The sequence below is a fragment of the Carcharodon carcharias genome (assembly GCF_017639515.1).
Source record: "Carcharodon carcharias isolate sCarCar2 chromosome 36 unlocalized genomic scaffold, sCarCar2.pri SUPER_36_unloc_1, whole genome shotgun sequence".
Classification (NCBI taxonomy): domain Eukaryota; kingdom Metazoa; phylum Chordata; class Chondrichthyes; order Lamniformes; family Lamnidae; genus Carcharodon; species Carcharodon carcharias.
In genome coordinates this window covers 1,009,711-1,022,985 of record NW_024470726.1, presented here as the reverse complement: position 1 = coordinate 1,022,985, position 13,275 = coordinate 1,009,711, and the positions used below count along the sequence as shown (strand labels likewise).

General features: G+C 50.4%; 1 protein-coding gene across 1 annotated transcript; it reads right to left on the bottom strand.

Annotated features, from left to right (window-relative positions):
- Positions 1 to 4,574: 4,574 nt before the first annotated feature.
- LOC121274382 (40S ribosomal protein S27) lies at positions 4,575 to 10,642 on the bottom strand. The gene is made up of 4 exons (XM_041181665.1): positions 10,540 to 10,642; positions 7,775 to 7,883; positions 6,874 to 6,984; positions 4,575 to 4,867 (listed from the first exon to the last, which is right to left on the bottom strand). The coding sequence occupies exons 1-4, from the start codon at positions 10,543 to 10,545 to the stop codon at positions 4,839 to 4,841; spliced, it is 255 nt and encodes an 84-aa protein (XP_041037599.1). The 5' UTR covers positions 10,546 to 10,642; the 3' UTR covers positions 4,575 to 4,838.
- Positions 10,643 to 13,275: the final 2,633 nt, after the last annotated feature.

Here is a 13,275-nt window from a genome sequence, read left to right as displayed (position 1 = left end):
GCCTCTTCGCTGTTGTCAGAGCCGCTCCTATCCAGGCAAGTGGAGAGTATTCCAGCACAATCCTGACTTGTGCCTTGTAAGTGGTGCTTTTTTCTATTCTTTCATGGGATTAGCTCGGTATTTTTTGCCCATCCCTAATTGCCCCCTTGAGAAGGTGGTGGGTGAGCCGCTGCAGTCCCTGTGGTGTAGGTACACCCACCGTGCTGTTAGGGAGGGAGTTTGACCCAGCGACAGTGAAGGAACGGCCGGTATATTTCCAAGTCAGGATGGTGAGTGGCTCGGAGGGGAACTTGCAGGTGGTGGTGTTCCCCATGTGTCTGCTGCCCTTGTTCTTCTAGATGGTGGTGGTCGTGGGTTTGGAAGGTGCTGTCGAAGGAGCCTTGGTGAGTTGCTGCAGTGCATCTTGTAGATGGTACACACACTGCTGCTACTGTGCGTCGGTGGTGGAGGGAGTGAATGTTTGTGGTTGGGGTGCCGATCAAGTGAGGCTGCTTTGTCCTGGATGGTGTCAAGCTTCTTGAGTGTTGTGGGAGCTGCATTCATCCAGGCAAGTGGGGAGTATCCCATCACACTCCTGACTTGTGCCTTGTGGATGGTGGATAGACTTTGGGTAGTCAGGATGTAAGCTATTCTCTGCAGAATTCCCAGCCCGATCTTGTCGCCACAGTATTTATATGGCTGGTCCAGTTCAGTCTCTGGTCAATGGTAACACCCCCCCCCCCTCCCCCCTCCTCCCCACCAGGGGTTGACAGTGGGGGATCCAGCGATGCTAACATCACTGAATGGTGAGGCGGGATGGTTAGATTCTCTCGTTGGAGATGGTGTATGGAACTTGGGTGCATATGGGCGGCAGAATTTTGGATTAATTGAGGTTTGCAGTGTGGGAGATGGTAGGCCGAGCAGGAGAGCTTTGGAATGGTCAGGTCTGGAGATAGCAAAGGTGTGGTATTCAGAAGGGTGATTCTGCAGAGCTAGAAGCAGGCATTCTTTGTGATGGAAAGGACAGGGGGTTGGAGGCACAGCTCAGGGTCAAAATGAGATACCAAGGCTTAAAATTCCACCACACGATAATCTTCTATCAGGTTACCCTTTCCCTGGTGGACAGCATCTGTTCTCTTTGTCTTTATACCATTACAAAATGGCTGCACAGCACAGGACAATTGCAAACCTAAAGCAGGGCAAGTTGCCATCCTGATTGTTGTGTACCCCGATCTTCTTCCAGTTCCTACACCCCTCTTTTTCAAGGGGTCTCTTGAGCTAGCTGCCCCACAGATCCCTCTGCTGCTCAGAGATGCCCAGGAGGCCATTCTGCCCTCAGGTTAGTTACATAGGTAGGGAAACAGCCCATTGAGCCTATTACATAGGAGCAGGAGGCCACTCAGTCCCTTGAACCTGCTACTCAATGGGATCATGGCTGACTTGTGACTTAATTCCCACATGGAGTGATTTTAGAGATGGTGGTGTAGTGGTAATGATGCTGGACTACTAATTCAAAGGCCTAGACTAATGGTCTGGGAACACAGGTTCAAATCTCATCATTGCAGGTAGAATTAGAATTCCATTAATAAATCTGGAATTAAATGCTGGTCTCAGTAATGGTATCCGTGAAACTACCATTAATTTTTTTTTTAAAAAACCCATCTGGCTCACTAATGCCCTTTAGTGAAGGAAATCTGCTTCCTCACCCGGTCAGGCCTACACGTGACTCCAGACCCACAACCATGTGGTTGACTCTTAACTGCCCCCCCTGAAACGACTGAGCGAGACCACTCGGTTCAAGGGGCAATTAGGGGGCAGGCAACTGACACCCACATCCCACGAAAGAAAATAAACCCACTGTTAACCCGCATCTTTTAATGCCTTTGGTCAATAAAGATTCACCAGGATGGTACCTGTACTCCAAGGGTTGAATTACAGGGGAGAGATTACACAAATTAAGATGGTCTCCATTGGAATTTCGAAGGTTAAGGGCTGACGTGATTGAGGTTTTTGAAGGGGTGGATAGAGAGCAACTATTTCTGTTGGTCAGGGGAGTGGGTCTAGGACTAGGTTAATAAATATCTGATCAATCTCAGATTTAAAATTAACAACTCACCTAGGGTTAATTGCCATTTGCAGAGGAGAGTTCCAAACTTGCACCACTCTTTGCGTGTCGGAGTGTCTGCTAATCTCGCTCCTGAAAGGTCTGGGTCTAATATTTAGATTCTGCCCCCCCCCCCCCCCCACCCACACTCCCCTACCCTTAGAGGGTATTTTGTCTTTACAGTGTTGGAGTACACACCCCTCAAGAGGGAGTATCGCCTGTTAAAGCTAGCCTGTTTGACGCTGACCGGCAAGGAAACACTAAGCGCTTCTTAAATGAATTCACTTGTGGGCTATGAAGTCTCAGCCACCCTTACCTGCCGTGGGGAAGTGGTGGCAGCAAGCCTTCTGGGAACTGCTCCCGGTAAGCTCACGCTGAGGATTAGCTGAGCTGGGAAGCTCTCGGGTCCAACCCCCCCCCACACCCCCACCCCCCCACCCCCCACCTGCCCAAGAGGTAGCTGATCCCAGACAGCACCCGAGTTAGTACTCATCACAAAACAGAGGCAGACACCGAGGGAGTGGCAATGGCACAGCGGTAATGTCACTGCACCTCGTAATCCAGGGACCCCAGGCTAAATGCCGTGAGGACGCTGGTTCCAATCCCACCGCAGCAGCTGGGGTGGAATTTAAACTCAATTAGTAAAATCTGGAGTTGAAAGCCAGGTAACGCTGACCATGACAACTATCAATTGTAAAAACCCATCTGGTTCACTAGTGCCACTTTAGAGAAGGAAATCTGCTGGTCTACATGTCACTGCAGACCCACAGCCATGTGGTTGACTCCTAACTCAAACAGAAGCAGGAGGCCATTCAGCCCCTCAATGAAATCATGGCTGATCTGTGCCCTAACTCCATCTACTCATCTTTCACCCCCTCCACCTGAAATCTAAATTTCTTGATCGACAATTTTAAAATCTCAATATTGATTTTTTTTTAAAAAAAGCAGTTGACTGATCATCAATTGCCATTTGCAGGAGAGTTCCAAACTTCTACCACCGTGTGTGTGTGTGTGTGTGTCAAAGTGTTTCCTAATTTCACTGCTGAAAGGTCTGGCTCGAGTTTTGAGACTCTGCCCCCTAGTCCTAGACTCTCCAGTCAGCGGGAATCACTTCTCTCTGCTTATGACCATCCCCTAAATCCAGGGGATGCAATCCAAGTTTGGGTAACCTTTGCCGTGTAGTGTAACCCCTGGCGCTGAGATAGAGTTCTGACTGGTCAGCGTGGCACTCCTAGTAGACCCTTATGAATGTGGGCACTTTCCTATCTAAACAGCAGTATTACAAGGGCTGCTGTTGGGTATTTAACGTGGACGCACACATTGAGATCTTGCAATTCTATGCAGCAGCTTAGTGCATTTCAGTCCCAAGAGCCCAGATTCAGGAGACGCGTGGTCTGTGCTCATTCTCATTCAGTGCATACAACTGCCACAGGCAAGCAGCTCACTAGGCACACAGTCCGGTGGGCCAAAATAAAAAGTACCATCCTTGCAGTCACCCCCTTACCCTCTCTCCAGCACCCCCCCCCCAAAATCACGATACAGTTTCCCTAGGCATTGTGCTGCGTTAGCAGGTTTCAGCACCTCTGAGCTAAAAAGGGGGTTAAAGGGTTAGGATTCCCACCCCAGATCGTGTTAACTGCAGCTGGAGAGTCCAAGGGAGTGTGTGTGTGTGTGTGTGTGCGCGTGTGCGGGGGGGGGGGGGCACTGTGTGAGATGCGATGGCTCCACGTCCACCAGCACCCACCGGGTTCAAAGCACGTGGTAAGAAACAGCAAATATGTGCACTGGGGCATTCATGTTGCATCTCCAGTAAAAGTGCCAGTGCACACAAAATGGTGTTTCTGCTCCACACAATACTCTTCCCACCTCCCTCTTCATCTCCCCCCCCACCCGCCCCAAATCAACATATCCTTATATTCCTTTCTCCCCCGTGTTTACCCAGCTTCACCCCCCTTCAATCCATCTCTGCGTCCCACACTCTCCCCCCAACGGGAGCGTGTCCCACACTCTCCCTCCCTCCCCCCCCCCCCATTCTGGGTAAAGGCATTTCTCCTGAATTCCCCATTGGATTTATCAGTGACTCTCCTGTACTGATGCCGCCGCCACGCCGCCGCCCCCCCCCCCCAAACAAACAGTTCCAGGAGTGGAAACGTCTTGTCTCCGTCTACCTTATCGAAACCCTTTTGGGAATTGTTCCCGTTTCTCAGGTTTCTGTTGCGGGACCCGAACCTGTGACCATCAGACTCAGAAGCCCAACGGGCCGCACTCGGAGCCACCAGCTGACACTTAAGCCAAGACTTTTTAAATTTGTACGCTAACGTTCAACAGCAGGAGTTGGGGAATGGGGGCAGACACACCTTCCCTGCCCCCAGGCATCAAAACAAAGCAGACAGGCAGCGTTGCACGTGCCCTAAGCCACGCATGTGTCAGCCGTACAAACCTTGCTGTGGAGAATTCCAACACTATAAATAAGCCACAGGTTAAAAAAAAATCAATATGTAATGTCATTTTATTTGACAGTTCTAACAAATAACTCAATACCAGCAAAAGGGTCCAAAAACAATAAACAAAAAACAAAAGCTCATCCAGCAGATGAGCAAGGCTTCAGGTCACTGACACCCTCCCTCTTTCCCCCAGTTCTATCTCTCCCATGCTGCCATCCAGATCCCAAGGAAGTGAATCAGTGTCCCTCAGCCAGACTCCAGGAGCCCGGCTGTGTGAGGTCTCACCCATCCTCAAATGCCAACTTTCATTTTTAGTGCTGCTTTCTTCTGAAGGAACAGCCTGCAGAGAGAGAGAGGGAGGGAGAGAGAGAGAGGAGAGAACAATGAAAAACACACCGCCTTGGAGTGCAGTCAAAATGCATGAGGGCGCGTTTACAGGGCATGGTACATACAGCACAGAAACAGGCCGTTCAGCCCACCTGGTTTGTGCCAGCACCCACGCTTCACACGAGCCTCTTCTGCCTGACCTCGCATCAGCATAATCCACTTTTATCACCATACTTTCTTACTCCCTTGTGTTTATCCAGCTTCCCCCCCTCAACCGCTCCACCCCCACCCCTTTCAATGCATCGTCACTATTCACCTTGCCCACTCCCAGCAGGAGCAAGTCCCACATTCACCCCCGCCCCCCCTCCCACCACCACCACTCTCCAGGTAAAGAGGTTTCTCCGCCAGATTTATTAATGGCTATCGTGTCGGGTCAGAGGGGTCCTGGGGCACAAACTGAAGAGGGCAGGTGGAGAAAGCAGTTAATAAAGCTTAAGGCACCCTGGGCTTTATAAATAGGGACAGGGAGTACAGAAGCAAGGAAGTAATGAAGCCGTATATAACACTGGTTGGTTTGGTCTCAGCTGGAGTATTGAATATTGTGCCCTGCACTGTAGAAAGGACGTTGGAGAGAGTGGGGGGGAAAGATTCACCAGAATGGTTCCAGGGACAAGGTGCTTCAGTTCTGTGGAAAGACTGGCGAAGCTGGGGCTGTTCTTCACTGAGGAGAGAAGGTGCAATAGAGGTGTTCAAAATCACGAGGGGTCTGGAGCACCGTAGACAGGGAGAAACTTTTGATGGAAGTTGAGAACCAGAGGACACTGAATTAAGATGAATGGAAGAAAGAACCAATGGCAACACGAGGGAAAACTTTTACACGGGGAGTGGCTACCATCTGGAATGCGCTGCCTGAGAGTGTGGTGGAGGCAGGTTCAATCATGACTTTCAAAAGGGGAATTGGAGAATTAACTGAAGAGGAAGTTTGCAGAGCTACTGGAGAAAAGGCAGGGGGTAGCGGGACTAAGCGAGTTGCTCTTGCAGCAAGCCAGCACAAACACAGTGGGCCGAATGGCCTCCTTCTGTGCTGTGACCCATAACCTATGGCCACTGGCTTTGGACACCTGAACTCTTGCTCAACTTTGGATCCCAGGCTCCAATCTAACCCAATGTCTGGCTCTCCCTCACAATCAGCCTCTACAAAACCCCCTCCCCTACACTAGGTTCCCGGTCAGTGTCAAAAGACTGTGATTCAAAGGTATAAACGCCAATGGGGGTGAAGCACCTGGGAATATATCAGGCTGTCCAATCACGTGTGTGTGTGTGTGTGTGTGTGTGTGTGTGTGTGTGTGTGTGTGTGTTTGGGGGGGAAAGAGAAGAGAGAGAGAGAGAACAACGGCCAGATCAGTTCCCAACACATGGACACAAGGAACTCCAGGATGTCCACACATTTGCCACTTGGACGTTAACAATGTTCCACGCACACTCACTCTCAACATTTTTGCTTCTTTGGGCTCTCCCCTAACTTCATGCTCCCAGATCAAGAGATCAGGTGCAAGGCTGAAGGACATCTTTTTTGTTTTGCAGGTGAGTCAAACAGCGCCACTGTATCTAAAAGCCTTTGGGCTGCTGGAGGGAGGGAAGCCTGAGAGAGTTCCACTGTTCTCAGGGCTCAGAGGAGATGTTTTGAATGCGGAAGAAGAATACTGAGCTTAGAATGAGGCAACGGGCGAGGGAGAGACGGGGGGCTCTGTTGGTCAATCTGGAAGTTAAAAAAGAGGTGCTGGGAACACTTCAGAAGGGGAGAGCTAATCAGAACATAGGCCCTGCCTGTCAACGCTAGTCTAGCTGCTCCCAGTAAGATCGCCTGTCTCTTCACACTAGTCACCACAGCAAAGAGCTCGGCCCAGGGCATTTCTGCACACCCCATTCAGTCAGTTTACTGAGAGGTTTCTGGAAGTGAACCGAACCGGGGGCAGGAAGATGTAAAGCACGTCAGAATGCCAGGCAAGCAGCACTCACCTTCTGTTAACCTGGCCTTTCCTCCGGTGGGCTGGCAGAGTACGGTGGAGCATCCAACACACAGCACTACTGTCTGTGCATGGCTGAACACAGTAGTGATTTTGTAGCAACCTTAGAAACAGCAATATAAAAATCAGGAACAGATGGGAAGAGGCACCTTTCAAAACTGATCAGAAAACGAGTATTTAAAAAGGGAAGATGTCAAATGCAAACAAAACTCATCTAACTTTTATTCTAAATTGTAAGGGAGATAATGAGAGTTGTGGAAAATTTCACATACCTACTTCCAGTAACAAGAATTCCCAGGACAGGCACAGCACGGGATACAGAGTAAATCTCCCTCTACACTGTCCCCATCAAACACTCACAGGACAGGTACAGCACGGGGTTAGATACAGAGTAAAGCTCCCTCTACACTGTCCCCATCAAACACTCCCAGGACAGGTACAGCACGGGGTTAGATACAGAGTAAAGCTCCCTCTACACTGTCCCCATCAAACACTCCCAGGACAGGTACAGCACGGGGTTAGATACAGAATAAAGCTCCCTCCACACTGTCCCTATCAAACACTCCCAGGACAGGTACAGCACAGGGTTAGATACAGAGTAAATCTCCCTCTACACCGTCCCCATCAAACACTCCAAAGACAGGTACAATTTCCTCTAAATTCCCACTGCATTAACACCCTTCTCTCATCCCCTTCATGGGCTGGAATAGGATGACTGGTTAGTGCCAAATTAAAGGCAGATTTCTGACTGTAGTCTAAATCTCGAGAGAATGGGAAGGAGACTGGTGCAGGCTCATTTCAAATGCTCTGTGGAACTGGCAAAATGCAGAGTCTGCCACCAGCCTTCGCATTCAATCGGGGTGGGGGGCAGTTTTGGGGGGGTAAATACACACCAGGGCACTTGACATCCATGAAGTAGGAGTTGGGACTTTGCACCAGACGCTTCTTCTTGTGTTTCCTCTTCTCCTCCTCGGGAGATGGATGCAACAAATCTTTTGCCAGCTGGAGACGAGAGAAACAAGAGCGTGAGCTTACTGATCGTTATTCACTTTCCTTCCCCCTCCCATCCACCCCCAGCAGCCCGACAGTCCGTCCTTCACATAACACCGGCAGCACTCGCACATGGGGCCAGAATTCAGCTACCGACTGTCCCAGGCCCCTTTGAAATGCAGAGAGCGCGAGCAAGAAAACAAGCGAGTGAGGGAATGAGAGTGAGAGAGAGGGTTCATGGAGGGTTAGAGTCCTAGTGGACACCCTGCTACTCAAGGGTGGGAATGTGGACACAGCCATTTAAGCTTCACTGAGAGCCAGGTTTTGTCAATCTGTGCCGAGCACATGTACACTGATACACCGGTAGTGTGACTTGTGCTCCCACTAATACCAGGCGATCAGCCTGCACACTCCAGCCATTAGCTCCTTCACTCACCCCTCCTCTTCTCCCCCAAAGAAATCGTCACGGTAACAACTCTGCCCAGAAGCGGTCAACCCAGCAGCAGAGATGAGCAATCTCTCCCGGTCAGATGTGCGATCAGAAGCAGGTGAACACGGGGCTGATTGTCAAACAGCCACTCGGCCTTAAGGGAATGTGCACGGCACCATTTAAACATCAGGGTTCAGCCTGTGAGACGTTCATCCCGCAACACAGCAGAAGCAAAAAATCCTCTCATATATATCACGCTTTCCCAAAACGCGTTGCAGCTAATGAAACACACATACGAGAGCCAAGAGGAGAAGTGTGTGTGTTTACAGGTCCTTCAACAACACAATGTTACTGTTGTACAAGTAACTGTCCAGTGCAATTCCATGTAGGCAATGTGAGGGGTACTGGACTCTAATTTAACCTTTTATCACCCTGTCACAAGAATCAAAAGCTGTCTCCCCAACGTTATTGAGCAGCATTACTTTCTGGGCCGTCGAATCAGACCATCCTATCAACACTTTTTCCCCCAAACGTCAAACTGCAGATTCAATATCAGTTTTGGGCAACACCTCTGACGAGACCTTAAGGGTTCGGATCCCGCTCCAGAGACTTGAGCCCATAACCCAGGCCAACACTTGGAGGGCTGGAGCAGAGTGGGGGTCGGGGGGGGGGGGGGGGGGGGGGGGGGGGTGCACGTGCTGCCGTCTTATGGGTGAGACGTTAAACTGAGGTTTCCCCGTCTGCTTTCTCAGGCAGTTGTAAAAGATCCAACAGCCTCATACGGGAAGAGTGGTGGTGTCCTGAGCTCAATGTGTGTCCCTCAACTGACAACTTCCATTTAAAACAAAAGTTGATCTGTTCACTATCACATTTGAGAGAGCTTGCTGTGCGCAACCCAAATGCCACACACTTCCTACATCATAACGGTGCCTACACTTCACAATAAAATAAGTACTTTCATTGGCTACAAAGCTCTGGGGATGCGTCAAGGTGGTGAAAGGCAAAGCATGAAGTTAGGGGGAAGATGATGGCATGGCGTTAATGTCACTGGCTCAGCAACCCAGAGGCCTGGGGTCAAATCCCATCACAGCCGCTGGTGGCATTTGAGTAGGATTAATAAATCCGGAATTTAAAGGGAGCAGCTTATCTGCAATCCTTGTAATGCAAACGGGGTGCAGGATGCAGATAGCTAAATGCCCCAGTTTGCAAAGCCCTTCTGCAAACAGGATGCGGATAGTAAATGCCCCAGTTTGCAAAGCCCTTCTGCAAACAGGATGCGGATAGTAAATGCCCCAGTTTGCGAAGCCCTTCTGCAAACAGGATGCGGATAGTAAATGCCCCAGTTTGCGAAGCCCTTCTGCAAACAGGATGCGGATAGTAAACGCCCCAGTTTGCGAAGCCCTTCTGCAAACAGGATGCGGATAGTAAATGCCCCAGTTTGCGAAGCCCTTCTGCAAACAGGATGCAGGATGCTGAAAACAAATGCCCAACTTGCAAATTCCTCGGGGATTGATGCCCCTCTGGCGCCAGGCCTTTTGCAACACTTTAATTCCACCCCCAGCCCACACATTAAATGCCTGGCCATATGAATCAGAGCACAGGAGGCTATCGGACAGGCGGGCGGAGGGACCCGGGGGCGGACGGGCGTGCGGTGGCTGCTGCCGCCACCACCACCCTGGTGGAGTCGCCCCGGGAGACGGCGCTGCAGGGGGTCTGTTTGATTGACGGGCGGCCGCCACTCGCTTCCCCCTCACAAACCACCACCCCCCCCCAAAAAAAAACCTCGGGGGACTGGTCGCGTTGCCCAGGGAGACGACGGGGTTTGATTGACAGGCGGCCGCCGATTCCCCCTCGGGCTCGCGCGCGGCGTTGCCCCGAGTAACGGAATGGGGGAGAACGGGGATTGGCCGGAGAAACTGGGGGGAATAAAGGAGAGAACAGCCTCACGCTCCCAGCTGCCAGGGGCAACGGGAGGGGGGGTGGTGGCAGGGGCAGCAGCCTCGCGCGGCCCCAGAGCGGCCGTTCGGAAAGGCAGCGACCGCCGCCATCTTTTCCACCCGTCGTTCGATCAGGCGAGGGACTTTGGTTTTCAAATTAAAGCGTTTTAACCCCCGCCTCCACTGTCCGCCCGCGTACTCTCCTCCACCCTTCCCTCCTTGGCGGGAAGGGAGGGGGGGGACCGCTCGGTGGGCTTTTTCCTCCCCAACGCCCCTCTCCCTCCGTGCCGCCGACACTCACAGGCATCTTTAGCGTGGACTCGCTAGCGTGGAAAAGAAGGAAGGCCTACGCGGGGACCCGGATATAACGGGGTTTCCCAGGGGCCGGAAGCTGGCTCGCGTCACGTCCTGGATGATGACGATCACAGCCCCTACCCTCACCGGGCCGGCCGCCATCTTGGGAAGGTCAAGCTCCTCAGCCACCCCCCCCCCCTCTCTTGTACATTATAGCTGGGCACTAAACCCGCCCTTTTTTAGCCTCCACTTTATTTTCCTGCTCATTACGTGTTTATTTTAATAGCCTGTCAACTCAACAATTAAACACAGCACTGCCCCCAATTGAAACAGCCCTAGAAATCCCCACAACTGGAGGCCATTCGTCCCATCATACCTCTGCTAGCTCATCAACTCAGAGTCCATTCCACCCATTCCCCTTTACCCATCCTTCCTCTGCCCTCTTTTAATACTGAGCATTGCCGGGGTGGGGTTGGGAGGGTGGGGGAAGAGACTTGTTGTCGAAGCTTCCCGTCTTGCACAGATCAGGACAGATTAGCAAGAATGCCAAATCCCAAAGGGAGCAACAATTTATCGTTCCAAAGGAGGGACTCGAAACGTTAATTCTGGTTTTTTCCCTCTCTCCACAGGGGCTGCGAGACCTGCTGAGTCTTTCTGACACTTTCTGTTTTTAATTTCAGATCTCCAGCATCCGCTGTACTTAGCTTTAATTAACAATTTCTACAGCATAAGAAGAGGTTGCTGATTGGTTGGCAATTGGACTCTGATTGATAGAGGCATTACGATGGAGAATGCACCAGGAAACAGTTAGCTGCCAAGCTTTTGTTTAAATTCAAACCGCGCAGGTCGACTATTATTGGTCAAGGAATTGTCCTAGGGAATGAATCAGGGAATGGCTGTTCTCCAACTTTTGTTTAGTTGAGAAAGGTGCAATGTGTGGGACAGAGTCCTGTGTGTGAATATATGTAGCATTTAACATGTGTAAGTGAGCTATACTGCGGGCCCGACTGATGATCTTAAATTGGTTGTCAGTGTAATTCATAACGCATTCGGGATTGTTTAGCAAGTGTTGTCCAATTGCAGAATCACATCGATTGTTGGACACAGATTTGCAAGCACTGGCTAGTTGAGTACAGTCAGTGCATAGAAAACTCAATGCAGGAGGCCGTTCATCCCATCACCTCTGCTAGCTAGGGTTCCCAACCCTCCAGGATTGGCCTGGAGTCTCCAGGGGCTGAAGGTCAATCTCCAGGATGTTGGTATATACAAACCTGCAGAATAATCATCAGGACATTAAAAAAAACCTTTCTTGTCATTTCCTTTGAACATTTCACATAATCAGAGATAAAAATATTGAAAATGGGAAGAAAAAAAGGCTTTTGGTTATCTCCACCTTCCATTGGCTGCTTGTCCCAACAAACCACCACCACCCCCCCCACCCCCACCACTTAAACCAGCTTATATTTCACCCCTTTCCTATTTTTACTTAGTTCTGTTGAAGGGCCATGAGGACGCAAAACGTCAACTGTGCTCTTCTCCGCCGATGCTGCCAGACCTGCTGAGTTTTTCCAGGTATTTCTGTTTCTGTTTTTGTTTTGGATTTCCAGCATCCGCAGTTTTATAAGGGAAAAAAAAGGCTGTTTGGCTGACGTTCAAGAATTATTCAACTGGGTAATGAGTCATTCAGCTTTCCAGTTGGCGTAGGAAGGCAGTATGTCACAAGGATGGATGTATTAGCCAACTAGTGGCTGGAGCGTGGGGGCAAGTCATGTGGAGAAACCTCCAGGAATACATTTAACCACAATTGGCAACGCTACTACTAGCTCAGCAACTAAGAACCATATTCCGTCCATTCCCATGACCTGTGCTTTCTCTGCAGCTCTTAGTCACCCCTTTCCACCACTTAGCCAATGAAATTTGGAATCATCTTAAAAAAATATTGGTCAGTCAAGGAAGGTCATGGATGGGGTGCTGATCAACCGGACTGCTTTGTCTTGGACCGTGTCAAGCTTCATGAGTGTTGTGGGAGCTGCACTCATCCAGGCAAGTGGGGAGTATTCCATCACACTCCTGACTTGTGCCTTGTAGATGGTGGACAGCCTTTGGGGAGACAGGAGGTGAGTTACTCTCCGCAGAATTCTGACCTGCTGTTGTGGCCACAGTATTTATAGGGCTGTTTTTCTCTCTCCACAGGTGCTGCCAAACCCACCGAGTGTTTTTCCAGCATTTTCTGGTTTATATTTGTGAATTCTGCTGTATATATAAGAAATGGTGGGGCTGCAAGAAACGTGTCTGCAAAACCACATCTTGTGCTCTCAATTCTTCAACCCTCCTTTATTAACTCACTGCCTGTCCACTGCTCGCCTCCCCACACCACCTCCATCTTCCAAAGATATGGGAAATCTCCCGAATTGCCTGAAATAAAAAAAGCCAGGTTTCTGACCCCTGAACAACACCATGCAGGACAAAGCAGCCCACTTGATCAGCACTCCATCAACCAACTTAAACATTCACTCCCTCTGCCACCGATGTACAGTGGCAGCAGTGTGTACCGTCTATAAGATGCACTGCAGCAACTCACCGCTCCTCCTAACCCATGACCCCTACCATATAGAAGGACAAGGGCAGCAGACACATGGGGAACACCACCACCTGGAAGTTCCCCTCCAAGCCACTCACCATCCTGACTTGGAAATATATCAGCCGTTCCTTCACTGTAGCTAGGTCAAAATCCTGGAACTCC

Coding starts and splice junctions, on each gene's coding strand:
- LOC121274382 (XM_041181665.1), bottom strand. Junction 6,985..7,774: donor CATGGATGTCAAGTGCCCTG/GTGTGTATTTAC, acceptor GCTGTTTCTAAG/GTTGCTACAAAATCACTACT. Junction 4,868..6,873: donor AAAGGCCAGGTTAACAGAAG/GTGAGTGCTGCT, acceptor CTCTCTCTGCAG/GCTGTTCCTTCAGAAGAAAG.